Consider the following 24,348-nt stretch of genomic DNA (forward strand, 5'->3'; position numbering starts at 1 on the left):
CAATCGTGAAGGGGATTATTTTTTTGAGTTCGTTTTCTAATATTTCATTGTTGGCATATAGAAAGGCTATGGACTTTTGTATGTTAATTTTGTATCCTGCGACCTTACTGTATTGGTTTATTGTTTCTAATAATCTTTTTGTGGAGTCCTTCGGGTTTTCGATGTATAGGATCATATCATCAGCAAAAAGTGATAGCTTTACTTCTTCTTTTCCGATATGGATGCCTTTTATTTCTTTGTCTTGTCTGATTGCTCTGGCCAGAACTTCTAGCACCACGTTGAATAAGAGTGGAGAGAGTGGACAACCCTGTCTTGTTCCTGATTTAAGGTAGAAAGTCCTCAGTTTTATGCCCCAACGACCATTATTAACAGGCATGCTTCTTTGTCCCCTGTCCTGGGTGATGCCTGAGGGACTGGATTCAAGTCACTCAGGATGACTAGGCAGGCTCCCACCCAGCACAGGTTGGGAGGAGGGAAGTCAGCAAATACCTATCAATGGCTGGCTGTTAGTGTGCAATCCCACACCCCCAGCAATGAAGCATCCACACTTCCCAAAGGAGTGGCTTCCTTTCTGGCAATTAAAAGTCTCACTCTTCTCTCTTTTTTTTAGTAAGCCCAAGGGGGAAAAACAAAACGGTTTCTGTATTTTCACAACTCTGTGTCCATCCACAGAACTGAGACCCCGGGTCTTGAAGGTTCAGTGGAATGAAAGAAACAAGTCTAACGCTTTGGGGTCTAGCCCTCCATGATTATTAAGCTGTGCCCTTCTCTTTCATACCCTTAAGAAGGGCAAACCTTGCCTGACCAGGCAGTGGCGCAGTGGATAGAGCGTCGGACTGGGATGCCGAGGACCCAGGTTCGAGACCCTGAGGTCGCCAGCTTGAGCATGGGCTCATCTGGCTTGAGCAAAAAGCTCACCAGCTTGGACCCAAGGTTGCTGGCTCGAGCAAGGGGTTACTCGGTCTGCTGAAGGCCTACAGTCAAGGCACATAGGAGAAAACAGTCAGTGAACAACTAAGGTGTTAACGAAAAACTAATGATTGATGCTTCTCATCTCTCTCTGTTCCTGTCTGTCTGTCCCTGTCTATCCCTCTCTCTGTCTCTCTCTGTCTCTGTCCCTGTTAAAAAAAAAAAAAAAAAAAAAGGAAGGACAAGCCCCCTCTCCTCCAAATTCTGCAGATTCCAGGTGATTCCAGGTGACTGTGTGGGTTCAGGGGTGGGATCAGCATCTCACGACACTGTTTCCCCTGGGACTCATATTTTCAGGATGGCCTGCTGGTAGCAGCCTGTTCCAGATTCAGAACAGAGTGTCCATAGGGATGAGCTGAGGGTCACTTAACACCCGTGTTGACACTCCCAGTGCCTGCTTCTGAAGGATGTTTCCAAGCACTTATCAGCTCCTTACAACGAGATCGTGATCGGGTCCCAGGAGAAGGACCCCCCAGGGGAGTTAATAGAAGGTTTGAGCATCACTCAGACACTGCCTGCCAGGCTCTTCTGTCTCCGGGCAAATTACACACCAGCCACGAATAACAACAGTCATCAACAACAGGAGAAAGCTACCACCCCTGCTGCCTGCCAGCTTCCATGGCCGCCCAGGAACTGTTACCACAGCGAGCTCCCTTCAACCTCACTGAGGCCTGTGGCCTGGCCTCCCCCCTCCACAGGCGACAACTAGCCCAGGAGTGGCCCCGCCAGGACCAGAACAGCAGCAGCTCTATCGCTTGAGTACCTCCTGCCAGGAACGCGCTTTTATGTATTTTTACAGGGACTGACCTGGAACCTTCCAAGGGGCCCCAGGGAGGAAGGTGCCATCAACAGTCACCATTTTACACCCAGGAGGGAGTGCTGAAGATGGTGGTGTTTGCACAAACTCACAGCTGGGGTGGAACCTGCCTGGTGAAGGCTGGGGTGGGAACTCGCCTACTCACGTTTCCCCAAAGCCCATGCTCGGCCATGAATCTCAGATTTCTGAGTGTTTTCACTAGCTCCTCTGCTCCATGTTGGGGGACAGTCACATCATTTCCTGCCACCCACCCTAACACAGGCATGAAGCACTTTGCACCCAGAGGCCCAACGTGCTGGCTGCAGGTCTGAATGCCCCCCCCCCCCCAAGCCAAATGAGTAAAAGAGAACGCAAAGCTGAGTCTAAGGTCATGAGGCGAGGCGAGGCTGTCCCCTCCCCGAGCGCTGCACCTGAGGACAGGGCGTGGTGTCCCAAGGGCTGCACCCAGCCTCCTCCTGGCTGTGTGACCCTGGGCAAGTTTTTCTCATTAACAAAAAAGAATGAAATTCTTTTTAGCAACAACATCGATGGACCTAGAGAGTATTAAGTAAAATAAGTCAAAGACTGAGAAAAACAAATGTGTGATTCACTTACATGTAGACTCAAAGGACAAAACAAAACAGACTCAGATATAGAGAACAGACTGAGGCTTGCCCGGCAGGAGGGGAGGCGGCTGTGTGAAAGTGATGACAGGGTGGAGAAGGACAGATCAGGGTTACAGAACGGTCGCCGGGATGTAAAACACAGTCTAGGGGACACTGTCAATAATATTGTACTAACTATGTACGGGGCCAGGTGAGTACTATACTTACCTTACCTGGTGAGGTATATAAATGTCTAACCACTATGCTGTCCATCTGAAACGGATACAGCAGTGATGTCAACTGTAATTTAAAAAATTAAAAAATAAAAAAAAGACTTAGTTTTCTCCTCTGTAAAGTGGAGGGGATGATAACACCTGCTTTACTGGGCTCCTGTAAGAATGAAGTTAAATGAGGGAAAGTAAGCGACACATACTGTACGGGGTTGACACTTAGAAATTCTGTTGGGCACACTTACTGCAGGCTGCCCTCGAGGGTGTGTGCATGCCCCCGGGATGGGGTGATAACTCTGCCTGTGTGCAGAAATTTCCAGAACACGCCTCTACTGTGTGAGCCGTGGGTCCCTATGTGCCGGTCCATTTACGCAGGTGCTAAAGGTGAGCTGGGCCCTTCACAGAAGGGGACGGGAATGGGCACAGAGCTTTACTCCTCTGAATCTACTCAGGTCCCCCGGTCCAGCACAGAGGGTGCCACTGGGGGCAGGCGGACAGGGAACACGCTGATCACTTCCATCGGAGTGCCCAAAAGATCAAATTGTAAGGGTCTGGAAATAACAAAACAAGAACACCAACTGCCCTTCAGGATATGGGGGGGGAAATGGCTTGTTGCCATGGCAACAAGAGGCTGAATTATTTAGCAAGTAATGGCAGAAGAATTTCCAAAAGGAGTATAAACAAAGACAAAGGGATCCAATTAAACTATTTCTGTAGGGAAAGCAAACTGGGGGCAAGAGGGACGCCTCTGACTTCCCAGACACAATTTGTTAACAGATGCTCTGCATCTAATCTGGGGGCTGCATTCCCATTTTTAAACATAATGACAAAGGTCCAAGGAGCTGCTACTACATTCTAGCCCCAGGTATAAAATTAGTCCCAGCTTCAGTGGGTAAGGGAGGAAACTGAGGCCCTCTGCATAACTCCCACCCCCTCTGCACAAGCAGGCTGGTCCCGAGCTTCTCCACACCACGTACCCCACCTGAACTCTGTTCTATTTTTGAACCACAGATACTATCATTGAGTATTTAGTTTTTCTTTAAATGAACCCACTTAATACTTTCAAGGAGAATTTGGTTTCTTTATCAAATAGAAAACCATTACCCATTGGAATCGTTGGAAGGCAGTTGCAAAAGTAAGACCATGAGAGAGTCTTTGTTTCACCTCTGGGGAGGGAAGAATTTTTCCAACACAGCAAAGATAATACGAGCCACACACAAGAACAAAGGTCCGCAAACTTAGTCACATCGGCAGTTTGAAAATAAAGTCTTATTGGCAGTTATTGCTTACATTCATTACAGGCTGCCCACTCATCCCATACCATCCAGGGCTGTGTTAGGGCTACAAGAGCATGGTTGTGTAGTTACAGGAGACCCGGGTCCACAAAGCCACAAGTTTCAACCCAGCCCCTCACAGCAAGAGTCTGCTGATGCCTAACACATATGATTGGTAACGTAGGACCTTAAAAATGACAAATGCTGGGCCCTGGCCGGTTGGCTCAGTGGTAGAGCGTTGGCCTGGTGTGCAGGAGTCCCAGGTTTGATTCCCAGCCAGGGCACACAGGAGAAGCACCCATCTGCTTCTCCACCCTCCCCCTCTCCTTCCTCTCTGTCTCTCTCTTCCCCTCCTGCAGCCAAGGCTTCATTGGAGCAAAGTTGGCCCAGGAGCCGAGGATGGCTCCATGGCCTCTGCCTCAGGCGCTAGAATGGCTCTGGTCGCAACAGAGCGGCGCCCCAGATGGGCAGAGCATCGCCCCCTGGTGGGCATGCTGGCGGATCCCAGTCGGGCGCATGCGGGAGTCTGTCTGACTGCCTCCCCGTTTCCAAATTAAGAAAAATACAAAAAAAAAAAAAAAATGACAAATGCTGCATATCCAAAAAAAATGTGAACAAGATGAAATACAAGTCTTGCAGAGAGGATGGTGCAGCTTACAAAACTGGGCAAGGACTGGAAGCGACTATTTCCAAAGTCAACTCCTAAAATCATTATGATGCAGGTGAAGTACATGAAAAAAGGAAGAAACCAAAGAGCTGATAGACACTGAAAAGAACTTGTTCGATCTCTCTAGAAATGAGAAACAACACACCGACAGAACGTCCCATGATTGCATGGGCATCTGTGAGCCTGGTCACAACACACTGGGACAGGTGAGTGTCCATGACGGGCTTGTGGGGCAGGAGCTTTGATGATGTAGGGCAGAAATGTAAACCGAAAGAGCAACTTGGAAGAGCAATCTGGCAACGCCTGGTAAGTACCGTGCATGCTCTGTGACACCATTCCCACCAGGAGGGACCCTGGAAAAACGCTCACATGAGGACGACAGCAGAGGAATGCTCTACTTTACTGCTGATGTAAAAGCAAAAACTCGGAGGAAAATATCTAAGCATCAACAGGTGGTGGGTCCCCAGGGTGGCCTGGAGATGTCCCTGAGATACTCAGGAAGACCCTTTGTCCCCTCCTGCAGAATACAATGGGCATTACTGCATTAAAGGCTCTGACAAGTCCAGTGGCAAAGAAACCACTTGTGAAAGCGGTTCTCAGACTTATTGACCACCTAATACTTGTCATCTCTTTAGGAAATGCTGATCAGGATGGTTCTCTTCAAGGGCCTCTGAAAGAGCATGCCTGTGGCGGGGGCTGACCTCTGTCTCAGGTGTCCCTGTCCTACATGGGCCCCTTCTCCCTGCCCTGGTGTGTGTGTCCTGTGCTCAGGTCTCTGCTTCCCCTGTGGCCATCAGGTCCCCTCTCAGGGATTGGCCCACCCACGTTTCCCTCCCTCCCACGAGTGTTTTTCAAGCATCTTGTCTGTACCCAGCACCAGGGTGGCCATCAGCCCTGCTATCCAGGAATGCATGAGCTAATGGAGGGGTGTCCAACCCCATGGCTGTTACCTCCAGTGACTGCCACAGCGTCTTTGCTGATAACCAGGCAGCAAATGTCAAATGCTTAAAGGTTCTGCCTGACCTGTGGTGGCGCAGTGGATAAAGCGTCGAACTGGAAATGCTGAGGTTGCCGGTTTGAAACCCTGGGCTTGCCTGGTCAAGGCACATATGGGAGTTGATGCTTCCAGCTCCTCCCCCCTTCTCTCTCTCTCTCTCTCTCTCTCTCTCTCTCTCTCTCTCTCCCTCTCTCTCCTCTCTAAAAATGAATAAATAAAATAAAAAAATAATAATTGTTTTAAAAATGCTTAAGGGGTCTGACAACCTCACTCCCATGAGGCTAAGAAGGCCCAGTGTAGAGAGGTTCCCTCAACCCATCTGTATCAGGGAATTCATTAAAATGCCCTCTCCCAAGAGGGACAGCAGGTCTGGGTGGGGCTCCTAAATCTGTATTTTAAAGAAGCTTCTCCACGGGGAGCCCTGTCCCATTTCAGGACCATGGTCACCACCAGGAACCTTGACAGAGATCTGTGCCTCAGGCAGCCTCATGCAACTTAGACCTGAGGGGGGCCTTGGAGGACCCAGCTGCGAGCACGGTGACTGACAGAGCATCTGCCACAGGGCCTGGGCTCTGCCAAGCACCTTCCGTAAAGGATGTCCCTGCAACTCACAATGACTTTTTTATAAAAGAGTCTGCACTCTCTTCATAAATAAGAAAACCAAGGGGTGGGGAGCTGTGAACCTCTGCTCTGGTTCTTAGAAAGCAACCTTAGAGAGCTGCCCAGTGCTTGAAATCACACTTTCACACCACTGCCCTTCGCATTGTTAGGTGTCCTGTATCAGGGCACACAATCCCAACAGACCTTGGCCACGAAGGCTCACACCATGCAGTTCTGTCCCCATAGCACCTGGATCTCCAGCCAGAGGACCCCGGTGACCACTGAGGGCACCCATGGGGGCTGTACACAGAGGGTGCTCAGTGCTGGGTCTAGGTCATTGCCCAACAGCAACAGGCTTGGTTTGGCACACAGACTACCCCCCCCAATACACAGAACTCTGCCTTTTCTTGAAACACTTAGAAGATTTGGCAACACGGGATGCATAGTCTTGCAGGAAAATGACCAGGTGACAGTGAATAGGGACACTTCCCCCCTCCCCCATAAGGCACATCTTCCCCACTTTGCCACAGTCTCTGCTAACTGCCACCCTTCACTCCTCAGGCACTTGCTTGGTTCTAGTCACCACTGTTCTCCACTGGAGGGCAGGTGGCGAAGTCAAGGGGAAGTTTTGGTTGTCACCAGGGGATGTAACATGTAGAGACCAAGGATGCTGCTAAGCATGTGACAGTGCACAGGCCAACCCCCATGACAGAGGTCCCAAGTGTGCACAGCAGCCAGGCTGAGAACTGCTGTGGGTTGTTGGGGACCGAAAGCCAACAGGGTCTTTGCAAAGTTTAAATTTTGGGGGGACAGAGGTGTGGGGAACTTGCAGTAAGCCGACAGTCTGCCCAACCCCCCACCTCACTTGTTCTGTGAAGTTGCTAAAGGCTATTTTTCCCCACACCTTTCTGTTTGCTATGGTGCTGGATTGTTTATACTAGTTCTACCTTCTATGTCCCTCTGAAAGACTGGAGGCAAGTTTCTTTTTATCCTTTGTCTTGTGAAGTTAAGATGTTATGTATGGTGGGGGTTTTCTGTACTTGGGAGAATTCTTGGGATGCCTTGGAAATGTGACTTTGCTTTAGTGATCTCTTTGATTTGCTAATAGCTCACTTTGCCCTATAAATAAAGCAGGTTGAAGGATGGAGGGTGGCTTTTTGCAAGCTATCTCTTGCGTTGCAAAGAGACCTCCCGAGCCCATCGTTTTCTCTTTAAGTCTATTTTCTTAATTCCACACCATTCCCACTCAGTACCTGGAATTACTAGCTGTGCTGGTTCATGGCAGTGGGTGCCACATTTGGAGCCCAGGGACGGCGCATGGTGGGATGTGGAGGTTGCACAGGGTTTGAGCGGCAGGACAGGACCAGCCTCTGTGTGGCCCTCAAGCCACTACTTACTTGGAGAGCTTCATTTCAATCTGCTGCCGAATTTCCTGCCTCTCTTCATCTGTCCTCCTGGGGAAAATATTCCGGTCCTCCAGTTCCTGCTTGCTGGGCCGGTTCCTCAGTCTCACTGCCAACAGCTCCTTCTTGCATTTCCTTGGCAATGTCCCTAGGAGAGCCAGGAGGGCAGCAAAGACAGGTGTGAGTGAGGGCTGGCTTGTCACTGCAGCCACCCACCTGTTGGAGGAAGGGATGTGGATAGAGCGAGGGTGGCACCATCAGCTTGTGGTGACTTCCAGGGGGAACTCTGGGCAACACAGGGGGACCAGGATGATGCCAGCTCCTGTGATCATAGCCAGGGGTCAAACACACAGCCTAGGGCTCCAGGGGCAGTGCTGATTGACACCAGTTACCCCAGAGTGATTATTAATAGCATCTACTTTTTTTCAAAAGTGTTCATGTTTGACTTGTAACTTACCATTACTTATCCATGGCAACCCTCCCCTCCCCACTGCCTGCTGCCTTCTGGCCACGTGGATCTTTCGGTTGCTAGCACGTCCCACCTCAGTCTGTGCCCATGTCTGTCCTCTGCCTGGACCGTCCGGGGCTGGCCTATTGCTGAGCTGTGCAGCTAGCCTTGAACCAGCTCCTCAAACAGGTCCGACAGGGCCTTCCATCACTATCACCCCCCCCCCCCCCATTAACTCCTCCCTCATCTGCCTCTTTCTTGCGAATTTATTTTGTCTCCTCCACAGGACTTTAGCTTCAACCAGTGTCTGCTCTCCAAGGTCCTAAGGCAGTATAGGCAAAGGAGGTAACCAATGATTACTGCTGCAGGAAGAAATGGTGAGTGGAGGGCTGACTCGGGGTCCATGAAGCTGAGACTGACCTTGTGTTCTGCACATGTCCAGATCAGTGGGCTGAAATTCAGGCATAAGTAGGAACTTGGGGAACAGACTGTCTACACTTACATAGAGCAGAATTGGGGTTTGGCTGCATTCACAGTCAGAGAAGGGTCATTCATTAGCACTCTTTGAAATGGGGTGTTCCGTTGATTGAGTTTTCTGGGTAGCAGAGTCCAACCTGCCCCTCGCAGATATTGACTACCAGCAAGGAGTGGCAAAGTATGACAGAGACTGCAGGTTTGCAGGGTGTGACGCTGCAGTTTTACTAGAGCCATAGATTTAAGTCCCGTGGCTCAAATCATTAGCCCGCACAGTTATTCTTACAGATGGAGGCAAACTAAGAAAAATGGCTCCCCCCCAAAAGTCAACTCCTCAAGTTTGAGATGAAAATACAAAATAAGAAATGTCTAATAACATGATAGTTTAATAGAGTTTGGGACAAAGTAAGACAGAAAGTTGGACTCAGCTCAGGTGTGAATTTCTAATACTAATTCATTTGTGTGTTTTACAGAGAAATCAGAAAAACAATGACTCCAGAAACCATTTCAGCATGGGCTCCAGCCTGAATTTGCTTTAGTAGCATTATAAAGAACTGGAAGCATGTATTTATGGAATCAGAGAGAGCCTAAAGGAGTCACATGCATTTTCAGTTGTTCTGGACTGCATGTTTTGGGGAGACTGGAAGCTATGGTAACGTTCATGACTCAAGGGCATCTTTAAGGTCTCGGGACCAATCCTTCGTGAATGTCAAGGGTCTAATACATGGCAGAAGAGATTGCCTTTTTCAGAGAACTATACTATGTCAAACAAAACAAAAAGACTATATGGACTGTGGTTTAACCTTTTAGCATTTGATAGAGTCCCTAAATTTATTGCAAATATCTCAGGCTTGTCATTACAAACTTTAATCATATTTGACCTTAACCAAAAGAGACTTTCACCAGAGATTCCTAGAGGTAACTGAGAACTCAGTTCCTGTAAAATCAATGTGTGGGGCAAGTCTTCCCCCTGTCACTCGTCATCCAGTCTCCATAAGCACAACCGGGCACACAGTAGTACCACAATGAACACCTGTCAGGTCTTCCCCAAGGCATCAGGAGGTTACTGAGTTCTGCTACATAAAAGTCAGAAAAGGAAATTTCCAAATATCTTACAATGAGAGCTTTTCATGAATTTGAGTGGTGCATCTACCCAACCGATGCAATTCACCAGGACAAGCACGCTGGGCAGGTGGGAAGCTGAGACACAAGCCAGGACACCCCTCCGTCCACACCGTGGGGAGTGAGCAATCCTCCCTCCCGAAGCTTCCCAAACACGCTTGTTTTCTGATCTTTTGATCCAGAAATCCCACTTTCAGGGGTCTGTTGCCCAAAACAATTGGAATAAGCACATAAAATACATGTACAGGTCAGCCCTCCAGCTTCATTGATGAAAGAAAGAAATGAAACCACCTAGATATCCAACAAGAGGGGCTTGTTTAATGACAGGCACCTGTACCGTCTGCACACTGTGAACCTGTGAAGACAGTGGTGGCATGTGCTCCCGAGGGACAAAAGGACAGTCACAGTGTTCCTGCGAAAAGCAACGTGTAGAAAAGTATGTTTGTTTATACATAAGAACTACAGTCATGTGTAATTTTGTAAGAATATATAATCTTACTATAAATCAGCAGAGTAATACCAGAAATGGATGATTTAACTTTTTTAGTTTCTGGTATTTTAAAAATCCTAAACAGTTTTCTTATGTTAAATAATTGTTTAAAAACCAAGAACTTTTTTTTTTTTTTTTCATTTTTCTGAAGCTGGAAACAGGGAGAGACAGTCAGACAGACTCCCGCATGCGCCCGACCGGGATCCACCCGGCACGCCTACCATGAGGCGACGCTCTGCCCACCAGGGGGCGATGCTCTGCCCATCCTGGGCGTCGCCATGTTGCGACCAGAGCCACTCTAGCGCCTGGGGCAGAGGCCACAGAGCCATCCCCAGCGCCCGGGCCATCTTTGCTCCAATGGAGCCTTGGCTGCGGGAGGGGAAGAGAGAGACAGAGAGGAAAGTGCGGCGGAGGGGTGGAGAAGCAAATGGGCGCTTCTCCTGTGTGCCCTGGCCGGAAATCGAACCCGGGTCCTCCGCACGCTAGGCCGACGCTCTACCGCTGAGCCAACCGGCCAGGGCAAAAACCAAGAACTTTAAGCAAAAGGACACAAATAGATTAAAAGTACATGGGGGAAAAGATCTCATTCTGAGACTAGTAAAAAAAAAAAAAAAAAAGCTGAGTGGTCTATTACTCTCAGACAAGGTAGATTTCAGAGCCAAGAGCCTTACCAAGAACAAAGAAGGGTCTCATAAGGATACGGGGACAACTTCAGGAGGACAGAACAATCCTAAATGTTTATGACCTTATGGAGAGGTTCAAATACATAAAGTAAAAATTGTTGCCACTGAGAGAAGAACTAGTAAATCTAGTTAGAGTGGGAAATTTCAAAACCTCTAAGTAATGACCAGAACAAGCAGATAGAATGCGTGAGAACAGGGAAGATGTGAACACCATTCTCAAGCAATTTGATTTGATTAATGTTTATAAAAACATGCTACTCCAAACTGAACAACATACGCTTTTAAGTGCACTTGCGACATTTACCAAGATAAACCATATTCTAGGCCATACAAGTCTTAATAAATTTAGAAGTACTCAAATCATACTAAGTATGCTCTCTGCTCAGAGTGGAATTAAGTTGGAAATAAAAAGGTCTCTAGAAAAATACCAAACTCTTTGGAAACTAAATAAAAAAACTTCTGAATAACCCATAGTTCCAAGAAGGAATTAAAAGGGAAATTAGCATTTTGAAGTAAATAAAAATACAACCTACCAATAGGGTGTTTGGGGGACATTTGCAGCATTAAATGCCTCTATTAAAATTAATAAAAGTCTCAACTCAGTGCCCTCAGATTCCCCCATAAACAAACTAGAGAAAGGGCAAATTAAAACCAAGGAAGTAGAAAAAAGAAATAATAAAGATGAGAACAGAAACCAATGAAAATATTTGAAACCAAAAGCTGGGTCTTTGAGAAGAACAAGGAAATTGATCAAATTCTAGCCAGACTTTCTGGGGAGGGAGAGAGAATGAGAGACCACTTACCAATGTCAAGAACTAAAGGGGTGATAGCTCCATCTGATTCCCTACAAACTGTCAAGGCTCACTCAAGAAGAAACATATAACCACAACAGACCTGTATCTATTAAATAATATGATTTCAGTTAAAAACCTTCCTCCACATATCAAAAACAACAACAAACCACCACCACCACCACTCTACAGGGCCAGGTAGATGCACTGATAAATTCTATAAAACATGTTGAGAAATAAATAATATCTATTTTATACACATTATTTTAGAAAATTGAAACGAAGGTGATACTTAAAACTCATGCTATCATGCTAGAATTTACTGTGATGTCAAAATCAGAAAAGATATTGAAAAAAAACTAAAGACTAATAGCCCCCAGGAACAGTGATGTAAACTTCTAAACAAAATTTCAGTAAATTCAATTCGACAGTTTATAGAAGTGCTAATCTACCAGGATGAACTGGGATGCAAGGCGGTCCATCACTTGAAAAGCAACCAATGTCATTCACCAAATGAAACTTAAAAGGAGAAAAACCCTATGATTACTTCCATGGACTACCCTTAGACCTCTGGGGTCCTGGCCCTGAGTGTTGAAGCCAAAAGGGGCCACCAAGCTCTCACCGGTGAATTGATGAGAGGGACAGTGAAGTTCATGGAGATGTGAGGTGTCTCAGGTCACAGCTGACATCCGGCTCAGAGAGCTGTGTTCTCTCAGCTATGAAAATTACACATACTCATTGCAAACAACTTAAGGCTAACAGCTGAAGTAAGAGAAGATGATTCTCCACCCACATCTCACCTCCAGAAGAAACCACTTCTAACATTTTGCCGAGTCTGCTTCCAGACCTATTTCTACACAGTGGACAACTTATAGCTCCTACCTGACTCTTACGTTCTCTGCAGTGGGCTCCCACCGCACACAACGGCCTGCAGTACGGCCTCGCTCAGTTGTGTGTCTGGCTCAGGTTCCAAACCAGAATGAATGGATCCAGCTCTTCCCTTCAATGGTGGTATATTCTCCTGGAGTGTGGGTCTAGCCCGCTGTGAATGGACCCACAGCCCGCTGTGAGTGGATTTTGGTCTTCAACCATAGCTGCAGGAAATGCCCACACTCTATTTCCCTGCACATGTATGAATATTCCCATCAGCTCCACCCTGGAAAGGGGAGAACACCCCAGGCAAAGCTGCTATTTTAGGTCTCAACAGGCACTCCTGGCCCTGCTCCACCCCCACACCCCCTCGTCCTTGGCTAGCTGTTGCTTTCAGACCTGTCCTGGGAGCCCTCTTGGGAAGGAGGAGGAAATGTAAAAGGGTCCTGTGTAAATGAGAACATGAGGCTGAGAGGCTCTGGAGTTAAAAATAAACTCACCATGAGCTATCTTTTTCTCAATTAGTCCCACTTTGGAATTTATCCTAAGGATAATTACAGAGATGCACAAAGTCTTCGCTGCAAGGATGTCTGCGTATCCCCATGTTGCTAAGGCAGCAGCTTCCCACCCAAAAACAGCAATCCTGGAGCCTGGCGGGCTTGGCCGCATGGGTTCATGTGGGAGGCTCTGACACTGAGTGGGAGGAGGCGGAGGCGGGATGGATGCCAGGAGAGGGGAGGGCAGCAGATCCGCTGCCTTGTCCTGGCCCAGGCGCCCGTGGTGAGGACTGTCTGGGAGCCTGTCTTGGCACACACAGTATCACTGTAGGGCCATCTTCAGTCTGCTGTGAAAGTCTCATTTCAGAGATTATACTTTTTAATTCTAGAATTTGCACTGGGTTCTGAGAGTCTGTTTCTTTGCCAAGATCCTCCTTCTGTTCATTCATCAGGGTCGAGTCTACTGTGGTTTTGAACATGATCCTTATTCCAAGACGCACCCTTCCTCCTCAGGCTTGGTTTTTCTCAGGTTTTAAGAGACTGTGTACTCGTGTCTGGACTGGATCCCTGCCCACAGCATCCCTGACCTCCGGGATCACCATTCATCTCTCATTCCCACAGGTGCTCAGTCTTGGGGGAATTCCACCTCCACAGCACATCCCAGCCCTGGCCGACAGAATCTCCACGCACACTCGCGGGGCCCCTGCTTCCCGGCCCCCTCTTGCCCAGCACCCTGTCCTACGAATCCCAGCCGCTTCAGTGGGCCAGACTGCAATCTTCACTTCATCTCAGCAAGGCCACTGCCCGGCACTCCCAACAAGATGTCCCAGGTGGAGAGAACAGGCCACGGTGGGGCTCACCCTGTGTGTCTCCCCTCTGTCCAGAGAAGTCCTGCATATCTTGTTCGATGACCCCAAACAGTGGCCTCCTACACCCAGTTCTGTGGGTGATTTTGGCAAGAGGGCAGCTACCAGAAGCAGTGGTGGCTGACCCCTTCTAGAAACAAAGTGACACTGTTCTAGATGCTGCCACCAGACTCATGGTGTGCGACTGATATTTCCTGAATGATTAATGAGTGTGTTTTGGGGACAGAGTGGGAAGATGGGGAAGAAAGGAGGGGACTGCTGAGGCTTGAGTGTCTGGCACCATGGAGAGAACACTAATTGGGCCAGGGACCTGGGAGGTTGAGCAGGTTTTCTGGGCAAGGGGATAGTGCTGGCTTTTGTTCTCGTTAGGGGACTGTTGAGCCTCAGGGACTCCGGCAGTGAGGAAGGACAGCACACAGGGCTTTCACATTAGAGGGGAGCCTAGAGCCAGGGATACAGATCTGGAACCATCCACTTACACGTTGAGGACAGCGTGTACGGAGGAGCCTAGAGGAAGAACCCGGGGCTGGGGGAGGGAAGAGGCTGGGAGTGGAGGTCACACCCCCAGGAGGGCAGGTCAGGACCCTGTGCAGAGGTGGGGAGGGTGGGGAGAGAGCCAGCCTGTGGCAGCCAGGAGAGTGTGAGCTCAGAGGTCAGTGAGCAGAGGGTGCCACCCTGACATGGACCCTGAAAAGCGAGGTCACAGTCCTCTCCAGTCATCGTCCCCACGTTCCATCGATTCCAGGAAACCCTGTCATGGGCCACCTGACTTCGGAAATTATCTCAACCTCAGCACACTCATCAGTCTTATTTACAGAAAGGATGTCAGGCTAGTACTTTGTACGGAGTCTCAAACGTGCTCCATGGGGATGAGCTTCTCCAGGGTTTCGGTGTGGATTTCAAATGTGAACCAGTACTGCAATTTTAGCAAATAATTCTGTGGATCCCTGTAACTCTATATCCCCAGAGTTCTCTGGGGTCTGGAAACACAAGGCTGCCTGTCACCAAGGGAAGGTGCTCTGCTCTGTCCACCAGCTGTGCACAGGCAGGAAAGGGGCGTGGGAATCATAGCCTGTGCCCGGGCCCTGGGTTCCCGCCCAGACCCATCATGGACTGGCCGCAGGGCCCAAAACGGACAATCTTTTGGGCCTCAGTTCTGTCATCTGGGAAATGGGATGATGGAACCCAGTCCGGGTCACACCACCTCAACCCATCACTGAGGACCCATCATGTGCCAGCACTCTGCTGAGAGTGACATGGAAGTGAGCCATAGAGCCTGACCTGAAGGACTAAGCACCTGAGACAGGAATAAAGCAAGTCCATCTAAAACTGGTCCCTTCTGAGAGGACGGGAGGTAGGAACGGCCACCCTGCCACCCCAGCCAAAGGAAAGGATGGCTTTCAGACCTGCAGCCCCTCGTCTGAGACACAGAGCACCCAGGGTCCCAGCACAATGCGGCCCTGGTTCCGCAGGTCAAGTGGAACCTGAGCACTGCCTCTCTAAGCTCGCAAGGGATGCCTGGCTAGGGCCCCCCCCGATGAGTGAGGCTTGGGACCCTTCTCTCCTCCTCAGCAACTCCTTGTCAGGGGGCTCTGTGTGCCACCGAGGTCAGCAGAAAAACAAAGGTGTCCCTGTCTTGATCCCAGAACCTAGGACTATGTTACCTTACATGACAAAGGGACTTTGCAGATGTGACTAAAGACCTTAAAATGGGGAGATTCTCCTGGATTAACCAAGGGGACCCAATGTAATCTACAGCATCCTGTATCCCAGTGCCTGCTGACAGTGCCACCTAGTGCCCATTGGAAAAATGGCCAGGTTTCTGGGTAATCTTAACCGCAGAGCTTCAACTTTAAGCAGTCGTTACCATATCCCATGATGATGACAGGTGAGAAAGGAATTAGGATTACTTTGTTAACGTAAGGTACTCATACTACCTGTGAAGTGGCACAGTGCTATTTAAAGTGAACCTGGATGTACACATGTATTATCAACTCCAGGCCAGCCACTAGAGCAGTTTAAAGAAAATTATAACTGATATGCTCAGAAAGAAAATAAAATAGAATCATGTAAAATGCTCAATTAAAACCACAAAATGTAGAAAAAGAGCAGAGGAACAAGGGTAATAATAATAAAAAAAAAGTAACAAATATGGCAGAGATTAATTCAACAATCAATCATCACTTTGAACACCCATGGTCTAAATACCAGTTAAAAGGCAGAGATCCTCAGAGTGGATCAAAGAACAATGCTATGTTTCTATAAGAAACCCTCTTTAAGTATAAAGACACTTATAGATTATGAGTAAATGAATGGAGAAAAATGTACCATGCTAATACTAATTAAAAAGAAAGCAGGAGGAGCTATATTAATTGCAGACAGAGCACACTTCAAAGAAAGAAGTTACCAGGGACAAAGAAGGACATGACATAATTGTAAATGGGTCAATTCTCCAAGAAGACATAATCCTTAATGTACATATGCCTAACAACCAAATGTCAAACTGTATGAGGCAAAAACAGAAATGCAAAGAGAAATGGACGAATCTATTATTATAGTTGGAGACTTCAACACTCCTCTATCAGAAGTGGACAGATTGGCAGGCAGAAAATCAGAAAGGCCACAGCTGAACTGAACACCATCAGCCAACTGGGTATAATTGGCAAGTATAGACTATCACCCAACAACAGAGGATTACACATTCTTCTCAAGCTCATATGAAACGTTCACTAATGTAGACCACTTTCTGGGCCATAATACACACCTTCACAAATTTAAAATAGAAACAATACTATGTCTCCTCTCAGAACCTAAAATTAGACTAGAAATCAGAAAGATAACAGAAACATCCCAAAATATATAGAGGTTAAACACATTTCTAAACACATAGGTTTAATAAATTTCAAGAGAAATTTAAATGTATTTTGAACTAAATGAAAGTGAAAACACAATTTACCAAAATTTGCATGATGCAAGAAAGATATAAAATCGATAATCTGTTACCAATTTAGAAAACCAAAGAGCAAATTAAATCCAAAGCAAGCAGAAGAAATATGAATTCGAGCAAGAATCAGTGATATGCAAAACAGAAAATCCACAGAAAAAAAAATCAACAAAACCCAAAGTTGGCTCTTTGAAAAGATCAGTAAAACTGATACACCTCTAGCCATCTTTAGAAGACACAGATTACTAATATCAGAAATGAAAGAAGGGCCATTACTATAGGCCTAATGGACATTAAAAGAGTAAAACATGAACAGCTCTATGCTTACAAATTTGATAATCTCGATAAAATGGACAAATTCCTTGAAAGATATACCTGCCCCAAATCACAAGAAATAGATGATCTGAACAGTCCTATATCTATTAAAGAAATTGAATCAATAATTAATAATCTTTTAAACAGAAAATACCAGGCCAAGACAGGTTTACTGGTGAATTCTACCAAACTTAAGAAATTATACCAATTCTCTACAATCTTGAGAAGAATACTAAGTCATTCTATGGGGAGGGCATTACCCTCATGCCCAAACCAGACCAAGACAGTACAAGAAAACTACAGACCAATCTCTCTCATGAATACGTGCAAAAATCCTCAACAAAATATTGGCCACAATGATTTAAGTTGTCAATGAAAATTTATCTAAGTATTTAAATTACATTTTTATTAAAAATTACTTATAAATTTAAAAATGTTAATAAGCAAATTAGCTTAAAAATAAATCTAGACATAGATGTTATAACCTTCACAAAATGGATCACAGACCTAAATGTAAAATTCAAAACCATATAACTCCCAATATAACAGGAAAAAACCTAGATGATGTAAGTATAGTAATGCCTTTTTATTTTTTTATTTTTTATTTTTCTGAAGCTGGAAACAGGGAGAGACAGTCAGACAGACTCCCGCATGCGCCCAACCGGGATCCACCCGGCACGCCCATCAGGGAGCGACGCTCTGCCCACCAGGGGGTGACGCTCTGCCCCTCCGGGGCGTCGCTCTGTTGCGACCAGAGCCACTCTAGCGCCTGGGGCAGAGGCCAAGGAGCCATCCCAGCGCCCGGGCCATCTTTGCTCCAATGGAGCCTCGCTGCGGGAGGGGAAGAGAGAGACAGAGAGGAAGGAGAGGCGGAGGGGTGGAGAAGCAGATGGGCGCTTCTCCTGTGTGCCCTGGCCGGGAATTGAACCCGGGACTTCTGCATGCCAAGCCAACGCTCTACCACTGAGACAACCGGCCAGGGCCAGTAATGACTTTTTATATAAGATTGTCAAAGGCACAACCCATGAAGGAAAGAATTGATAAGCTGGACTTCATTAAAATTAAAAACTTCTGCTCTGCAATAGACAGTGTCAACAGAATTAGAAGACAAACCGTAGACTGAGGAAAAAATGTGCAAAAAAATTTTGATAAAAGATTATCCAAAATATATAAAAGCACTTAAAATTCAACCGTGAGAAAATAGCCCTTAACAGACACCTCACCAAGAAGACACACAGGTGACAAATAAACAAAAAGATGCTTCACAGCAGAGGTCTCCAAACTTTTTACACAGGGGGCCAGTTCACTGTCCCTCAGACTATTGGAGGGCCACCATATACAGTGCTCCTGTCACTGACCACCAATGAAAGAAGTGTCCCTTCTGGAAGTGCGGTGGGGGCCGGATAAATGGTCTCAGGGGGCCGCATGCGGCCTGGGCCGTAGTTTGGGGACCCCTGCCTCACAGCCTATGTCATCAGGGAAATGCACATTAAACAATGAGATACCACTGCACACTTAAAAGAATGGCCAAGATCCAGAGCACTGACAACACCAAGTGCTGATGAGGATGTGGAGCGGAAGAAATCTTATTCATGGCTGGTGGGAATGCAAAATGATACATTCACTTTGGAAGACAGTTTGGGGGTTTGCTATGAAATTAAACATATTCCCACCATATGATCCAGCAATCATGCACTTTTGTATTTACCTGAAGGGGCTGACAACTGATGTCTACACAAAAAACTGCACATGGACATTTATAGCAGTTTTATTCATAATTGCCAAAATTTGGAAGCAACAAAGATGATCTTCAGCAGGTGAATGGATAAATCAACTGTGATACATCCAACAACAGACTCTTATTCAGCGCTAACAAGAAATGAGTTATCAAGCCATGAAAAGACAAGCAGGAACCTTAAATGCACATTACTAAGTGAAAGAAGCCAATCTAAAAGGCTATATGCCATATGATTCCAACTCTGACACTCTGGAAAAGGTAAAACTATTGTGACAGTAAGAGACTAGTGATTACCAGGGATTCAGGGGGAAAGGCTGAATCAACAGAATACAGAGGATTTTGGGGGCAGTGAAAATAAATTATATGTTAATGATGGACGATGTGTGTCAGTACACATCTGTCCAGACCGAGAGTGATCCCTAACATAAGCTACAGATGTGAGCGATGATGTGTTGATTTAGGGTCATCAGCTGTAACAAATGTAACCTGGTGGGGAATGGTGATAATGGGGGAGGGGTGTTATGCAGATCTGGGGCAGGGTATTTGAGAATTTTCTGTACATTTCACTTTTGCTGTGAAGGTAAAACTGCTCCATAAAGCAAAATCTTTTTTAAAACTCACCTTTGATGGACTCAAGAATGCCCCCACTGTCCTACTCTAACTTGGCGCTGACTGCACATGCCCACAGGTGCCCATGTGCACAGGCAGGTGCATGTACACATTGCAGGTCATGGCGACCAGTGAGTGAGGCGCGCACACATGCGCGGCCTGTGACGCACCTTTCTGCGTTGGTCAAGACATCGTATTTTCCCTGCACAGAAACCCAACTGTCCCTCTCCGGCTAAGACAAACACAACTTCACTACAATCTGGTCAAGCAGGAGTCCGTCCAGTGGATCCACAGGGTTGGCTGCTGGCTGCTAGGACGGGGCCTCCTCAGCTCCAGAAATTAGATTCTAACACCGATGTGTATGATGCCGACTATTAGAGAACTCTGTATGACAAGATGTTTGATAACAAAAATTGGGTTGGCATGGTTACGTGGGACAGCCGATACCTGCAGCGGTTCTGCCAGCCGGACGTTCAATGGTTAAAACAAAACAAAACAAAGCAACAGTGCAGTTTTTATGACTAATAATGAATGAAGGTGCTGCCTGGTGTTTTTTGGCTTCCACACCACAGAGATCCATCCACAAATAACGAAGCAGCCGCAACAGAGGGAGTGAGGTTTGAACCCGAGAACCAAATAACCCCCATTCCTGGCCACTGTCCTGCCGGGCAGAGTGGGACACTTCTATGGGCCCTTCCTACTATGAATGATACCCTCATCACAGTAACAATTTATGGACTTTTTCTATAAGCAATATTGAATTTTTTCCTCCAAGCATTTTATCTCTGACATTCCTGAGGAGTTACGGACACACGGGAGAATGTGACAGAAGCCACGCCCCTGCCCTCTGTTCTCGGCTGCAGGGCGTCAGGGGCCCCAAGTTCAGGGGCTGCCCTCAGAGACACAGTCTACAGATGGCAGGAATCCACACACAGGCCTGTGTCCAGTGGGCCCAGCCTTCAACATGAGGTTCTTAGGGCCGAGTGTGAGGCTTTGACCTTTGGCTCCAAACGCAGGTGCCCACAAAAGGCTCCGGGTGGAGAGGCAGCTTTGCTGGGAGGTTGCTAATATGGTAAGTGGTGGTGAGCAGGGCACAGTAGTGACACCTGAGTTTCTAGAATGAGTTGACCCTTCCTGCATTCCTGTCAGACCACAAACTCTACGTTCAGTTAAGAGCATCAGGTTTTAAGTGACAAAAAACAAAAAACCGAAAAACAGGAGACTCAGATTTGTCCCATTCCCTGGGAGAAATGGCTTATCTTCCACGGGCTGGCCAGGACAGGGCTCCCTGGGCTGACAGTTTCCCTTCGCAGGCCCTGTGTCCTTTAATGCCCCTAAGGCTGTCTGCACATCAGGTGTCAAGTTGAGCGCATTAAGGTGGCTCCAGGCCACAGGAAGGTCCAGAGCTCAGACCTGAAGACACCTGGTCAACCACACCCAAAAGACTGGTGGACATACGAGTAAACAGACATACATGATGCTCAGAGGTCATGGGCCTGAGCAGTGACTGGGGACCCATGGGTGTTACAGGCAGAACTTCAAGCCTCTTTCTGGCTCTTAGAACCAGGCACCATGTGGATGATGGCTACCACTGTGTGCAACCACACTGCTGCTGTCCCTTGTACAAACAACAGTCAGATGCAATATTAGATAACGGAAATAATCGGGTAACTGATAAATTAGTGAGAAGGTGGGCAATAGTCAGGTAATGACAAATATTAGCGTCCAGTGTTGGAGCTAACTGTGTTGGAGTTGCAAAGGAACAGTGTAGTCATAGGAGCCCAGGGTGAGGGTGTTTGATCTGGTCAATGAGAAAGTGGAGATGAGACAGTGGGGACCCGTCCAGGGCTACAGGGGCAGATCCCGTCTGAGCCAGGGAGATTAGCCTCACTGCAGAGAACCCCACGTTCTATCCATGGCTGTGACAGTCACCAGGAGATGCTACCATGAAAAACCACCACCATTCAATAACAGTCACCCTCCCTGAAGGACCTACAGCCATGGCCACCCCAGAGGCTCCTGTGACAGTGCACTCAGCATAGCCTGCAAAAGGCTGGCAGTAGCCCTCTGCATGTCCTGCTCCTGGCCTGCGTCCCTTCCCTTTATTAAGAGGGTGTCTACAGTGCTCTGTCTTCCCGAGTCCTCGATGGGAGGACAGAGCAAACACCGCAACTCGGAGGACACACTGTGAGGACAGATATGAGCTGGACTTCCAAGGGTCTTGTGATGCTTGGCCCCAAACAAGCACAGGCTGTCACAGTTACACCGTTTCTGGGTGGCACTGGAATGGCTCCCTCTTCTTCTCGCCCAGATGTCACCTCACTTTCCTGCTAGCATTTTCTGCCACATTTCCAAACACTGGCCTTCAAGTACAACCTATATTAGTTTGAGCCTTGTCATTCCAAGCAGACTCCCAGAGTTCACTGAGCCCACCTGCGCGCCCCCTGCTCATCTTCAGAGGAAGTCTCCCTTTCACCATTCATGGGCGCAGACCCCCTTCCCTGTCCTCCTCCGAGCTGTGACAGGAGCACCACCTCAAACATGTTGCCGGGCACACAAGCCCCCTTGTGGGAGCCTTCTGCTCGGCTGGATCCGCCCACTCACCGGAGATGATGGAGTCGTTCAACGCCTCCTCGTCCTGGTATAGGAGCAAGTCGTCCTTGAGCTCTGAGTTAACGAGCAAGTTCTCCTTGTTCTCCTCTGACTCCTTGGTTGCAGTCCGCTTGCCCTCTGGGGTGCCGTCGAAGTTCCAGGCCTCCTCTCGCTCCTTGCCCCGCTCCACGCTGGATGTTCTTGACAAACGGACATCCACCCGCTTCTTCGGGGACCCTTTACTGTCCCTCCCTTGAAAACTGAATCAGAAAAGTAGTTCGGGTTATATGTTGTCCCTTTTACCAGGAAACCCCGCAAAGCTGACAGGGGCGCTTATGGTGGATATTGCAAAGACTAACCCAAGTGTGAGAGTGACATCTTGGCTTCCATCCCGAACACAGAACAAGAAGCACCAGAGGCACACACACACGGCTGAGTCCAAGGCACACGGATATGGAGAATGTGCCGTTTTGAACAGCATGAACACATGCAATAAAACCTGCCAACCTGAGCATAGCAAAGGCTCAGAACAAGAGCTTCCGAGAACTGAGCAAGGTATTTTGCTTGTCCGGTGTTTTCTGCCAAGCCCTGTGTGTGTCCCATCACCTGCTTTGCCCGCCAACAATTTGTTTCTCCTTCACACACCACTGGCTGTAAAATCGAGAGGACCACAGGGAGCCACAGGAACAAGCTCCTCTGTCATCCTTCCTGTCAAACACTTTGGGACTCCGCCATCAGTAGCCTCTTGTGAGCCCCCCCCCCCCCCCGCCCCACTGAGATCCTCTGAGGAAATACAGGGACTTTGCAGGCAGAATGTGGCAACCAAGACCAGCTACAAACCAGCTGCAGAGCCTGGTGCAAAATGCAAATGCTGGGCCCCTTGTTAAAAACTAAGAATTTCAAGAAGGTGACATAGAGCAGCAAGCCCAGACTGGACGCTGCACAGGTGTGCTGCATGGGCTGGCCCCGCATGGGCAAACGGGTCTCAGCTGCCAGAGCAGAGGCCTACCTGTCCTGGCGGTGCTTGGTGGCCAGCGCCCGGTGCAGCTCCTCGATGACACGGCTGGGGGGCAGTGGCCGGTGGACAGTGGTGGGATGCGGAGACCCCGTGGGTGTGGAAAGCTGTCCTCGGAGGGGAGGGTCAGTATTCTTCCCGCCAGAGTCTTGGAAGAGCACAGACTGTCCTGGGGAGTGAGAGGACGTGACGACAATGTAAGTCCGCTGGAGCAGGAGACAGGACCACTGAGACAGGAGCCGGGGAGCAGAGAGGACGAGGACCTGGCCAGGAGAGCCCGCTGATGCCCCCTCAGCCTGGACCCCACCCAGGGCCGGAGCGCCACTATCCAGCACAGACACAGGGAACAAATGCCGCCTGGCCGAGCACTTTCCACGCCTACGGGGCCGTTTATCATCCCACTTCTCAGGTGAGGAAACAGGTTCCAAGTCCACTCCAAGTCTGCACCTCCAGGAGATGGCAGGGGTTGGGACTGGAACCTGGCAGATAATCCCAGGTGTAGTAGGCAAAGGCCACAGGACTCCATACAAGGAGCCATCACCCAGCGGGGCAGGGGCAGGAAAAGCTTGCCTGAGGGGATAAGTCACCAGTCTCTGGGGTCCAGGCAGGTGAAACACTGGGGAGTCAAGGGGCAATTCATACAAAAGGGAGGGGAGAGGAAGGGACTGCAGCAAACAGGAGAGCCCGTCCATCTTCACGGGGCTGTTGCGACTCGGGGCTGCCAGGTATGAAGACTCATCAAAAAAAGCCAAAGGTTTGGATTAACTGTTTCCAACGTTTTTATACATAGTGATATCTAATACTTCAATATGCTTTAATGTTTTAAATGTCGGCAACCCACTTTAAAAAAAATATTGAACACCATGCAGACGCGGCACAGCAAGTCCACGGTGGGATCTGGGCCAGGTGATTCCCTGACAACAGGTGTGGGGCTGGGCTGGGGGCTGCTGTGCAGCTCAGACAGGAAAGCGCCCAGGGGGATTCAGCTTGTGTGTTGTCCCGTGTGGCCCGGGTGAGGGGCATTTCTCCTTTGTGCCACCTAGTGTTCACAGGATGAAGCAAACTTGCCCCGGAAGGAAAGGAAAAAGGACAGGGGAAAAAATGAAACTCTCTCAAATGGAGTCTCAGCTCTGAACAATCCAGGCCAAAGTCTTGTAGCCACCCTCCTGTCCCTTCCATTCTTACTCCAGGCCCCATAGTAGTGGGTGACATATCCAATTAATGCCCCCGATGCTCTTCTACATGTGGTCAATGTTGGAGGGTGAGGTGTGCGTGGCTGTGGGGTTTTGGTCAGGAAAGGCCCCCGGAAGGAAGGACAGGGATGCACTGACCAGGTGAAGTTAAGGAGGAAGA

The 24,348-nt window shown here is 48.2% G+C and overlaps 1 protein-coding gene across 3 annotated transcripts in view; it reads right to left on the bottom strand.

The window, feature by feature from the left end:
• Positions 1 to 24,348, bottom strand: part of PHACTR3 (phosphatase and actin regulator 3) — a 166,743-nt gene that overhangs the window by 24,173 nt on the left and 118,222 nt on the right. For all 3 annotated transcript variants that reach the window (XM_066236339.1, XM_066236336.1, XM_066236337.1), the window contains 3 exons: positions 22,990 to 23,164; positions 21,993 to 22,240; positions 7,536 to 7,689 (listed from right to left, as the gene is read on the bottom strand). In XM_066236339.1, coding sequence (XP_066092436.1) covers positions 7,536 to 7,689; positions 21,993 to 22,240; positions 22,990 to 23,164 — 577 coding nt within the window. The remainder of the gene's footprint in view (positions 1 to 7,535; positions 7,690 to 21,992; positions 22,241 to 22,989; positions 23,165 to 24,348) is intronic.

Source organism: Saccopteryx bilineata, chromosome 6 (genome assembly GCF_036850765.1).
Source record: "Saccopteryx bilineata isolate mSacBil1 chromosome 6, mSacBil1_pri_phased_curated, whole genome shotgun sequence".
In the NCBI taxonomy this organism is placed as follows: domain Eukaryota; kingdom Metazoa; phylum Chordata; class Mammalia; order Chiroptera; family Emballonuridae; genus Saccopteryx; species Saccopteryx bilineata.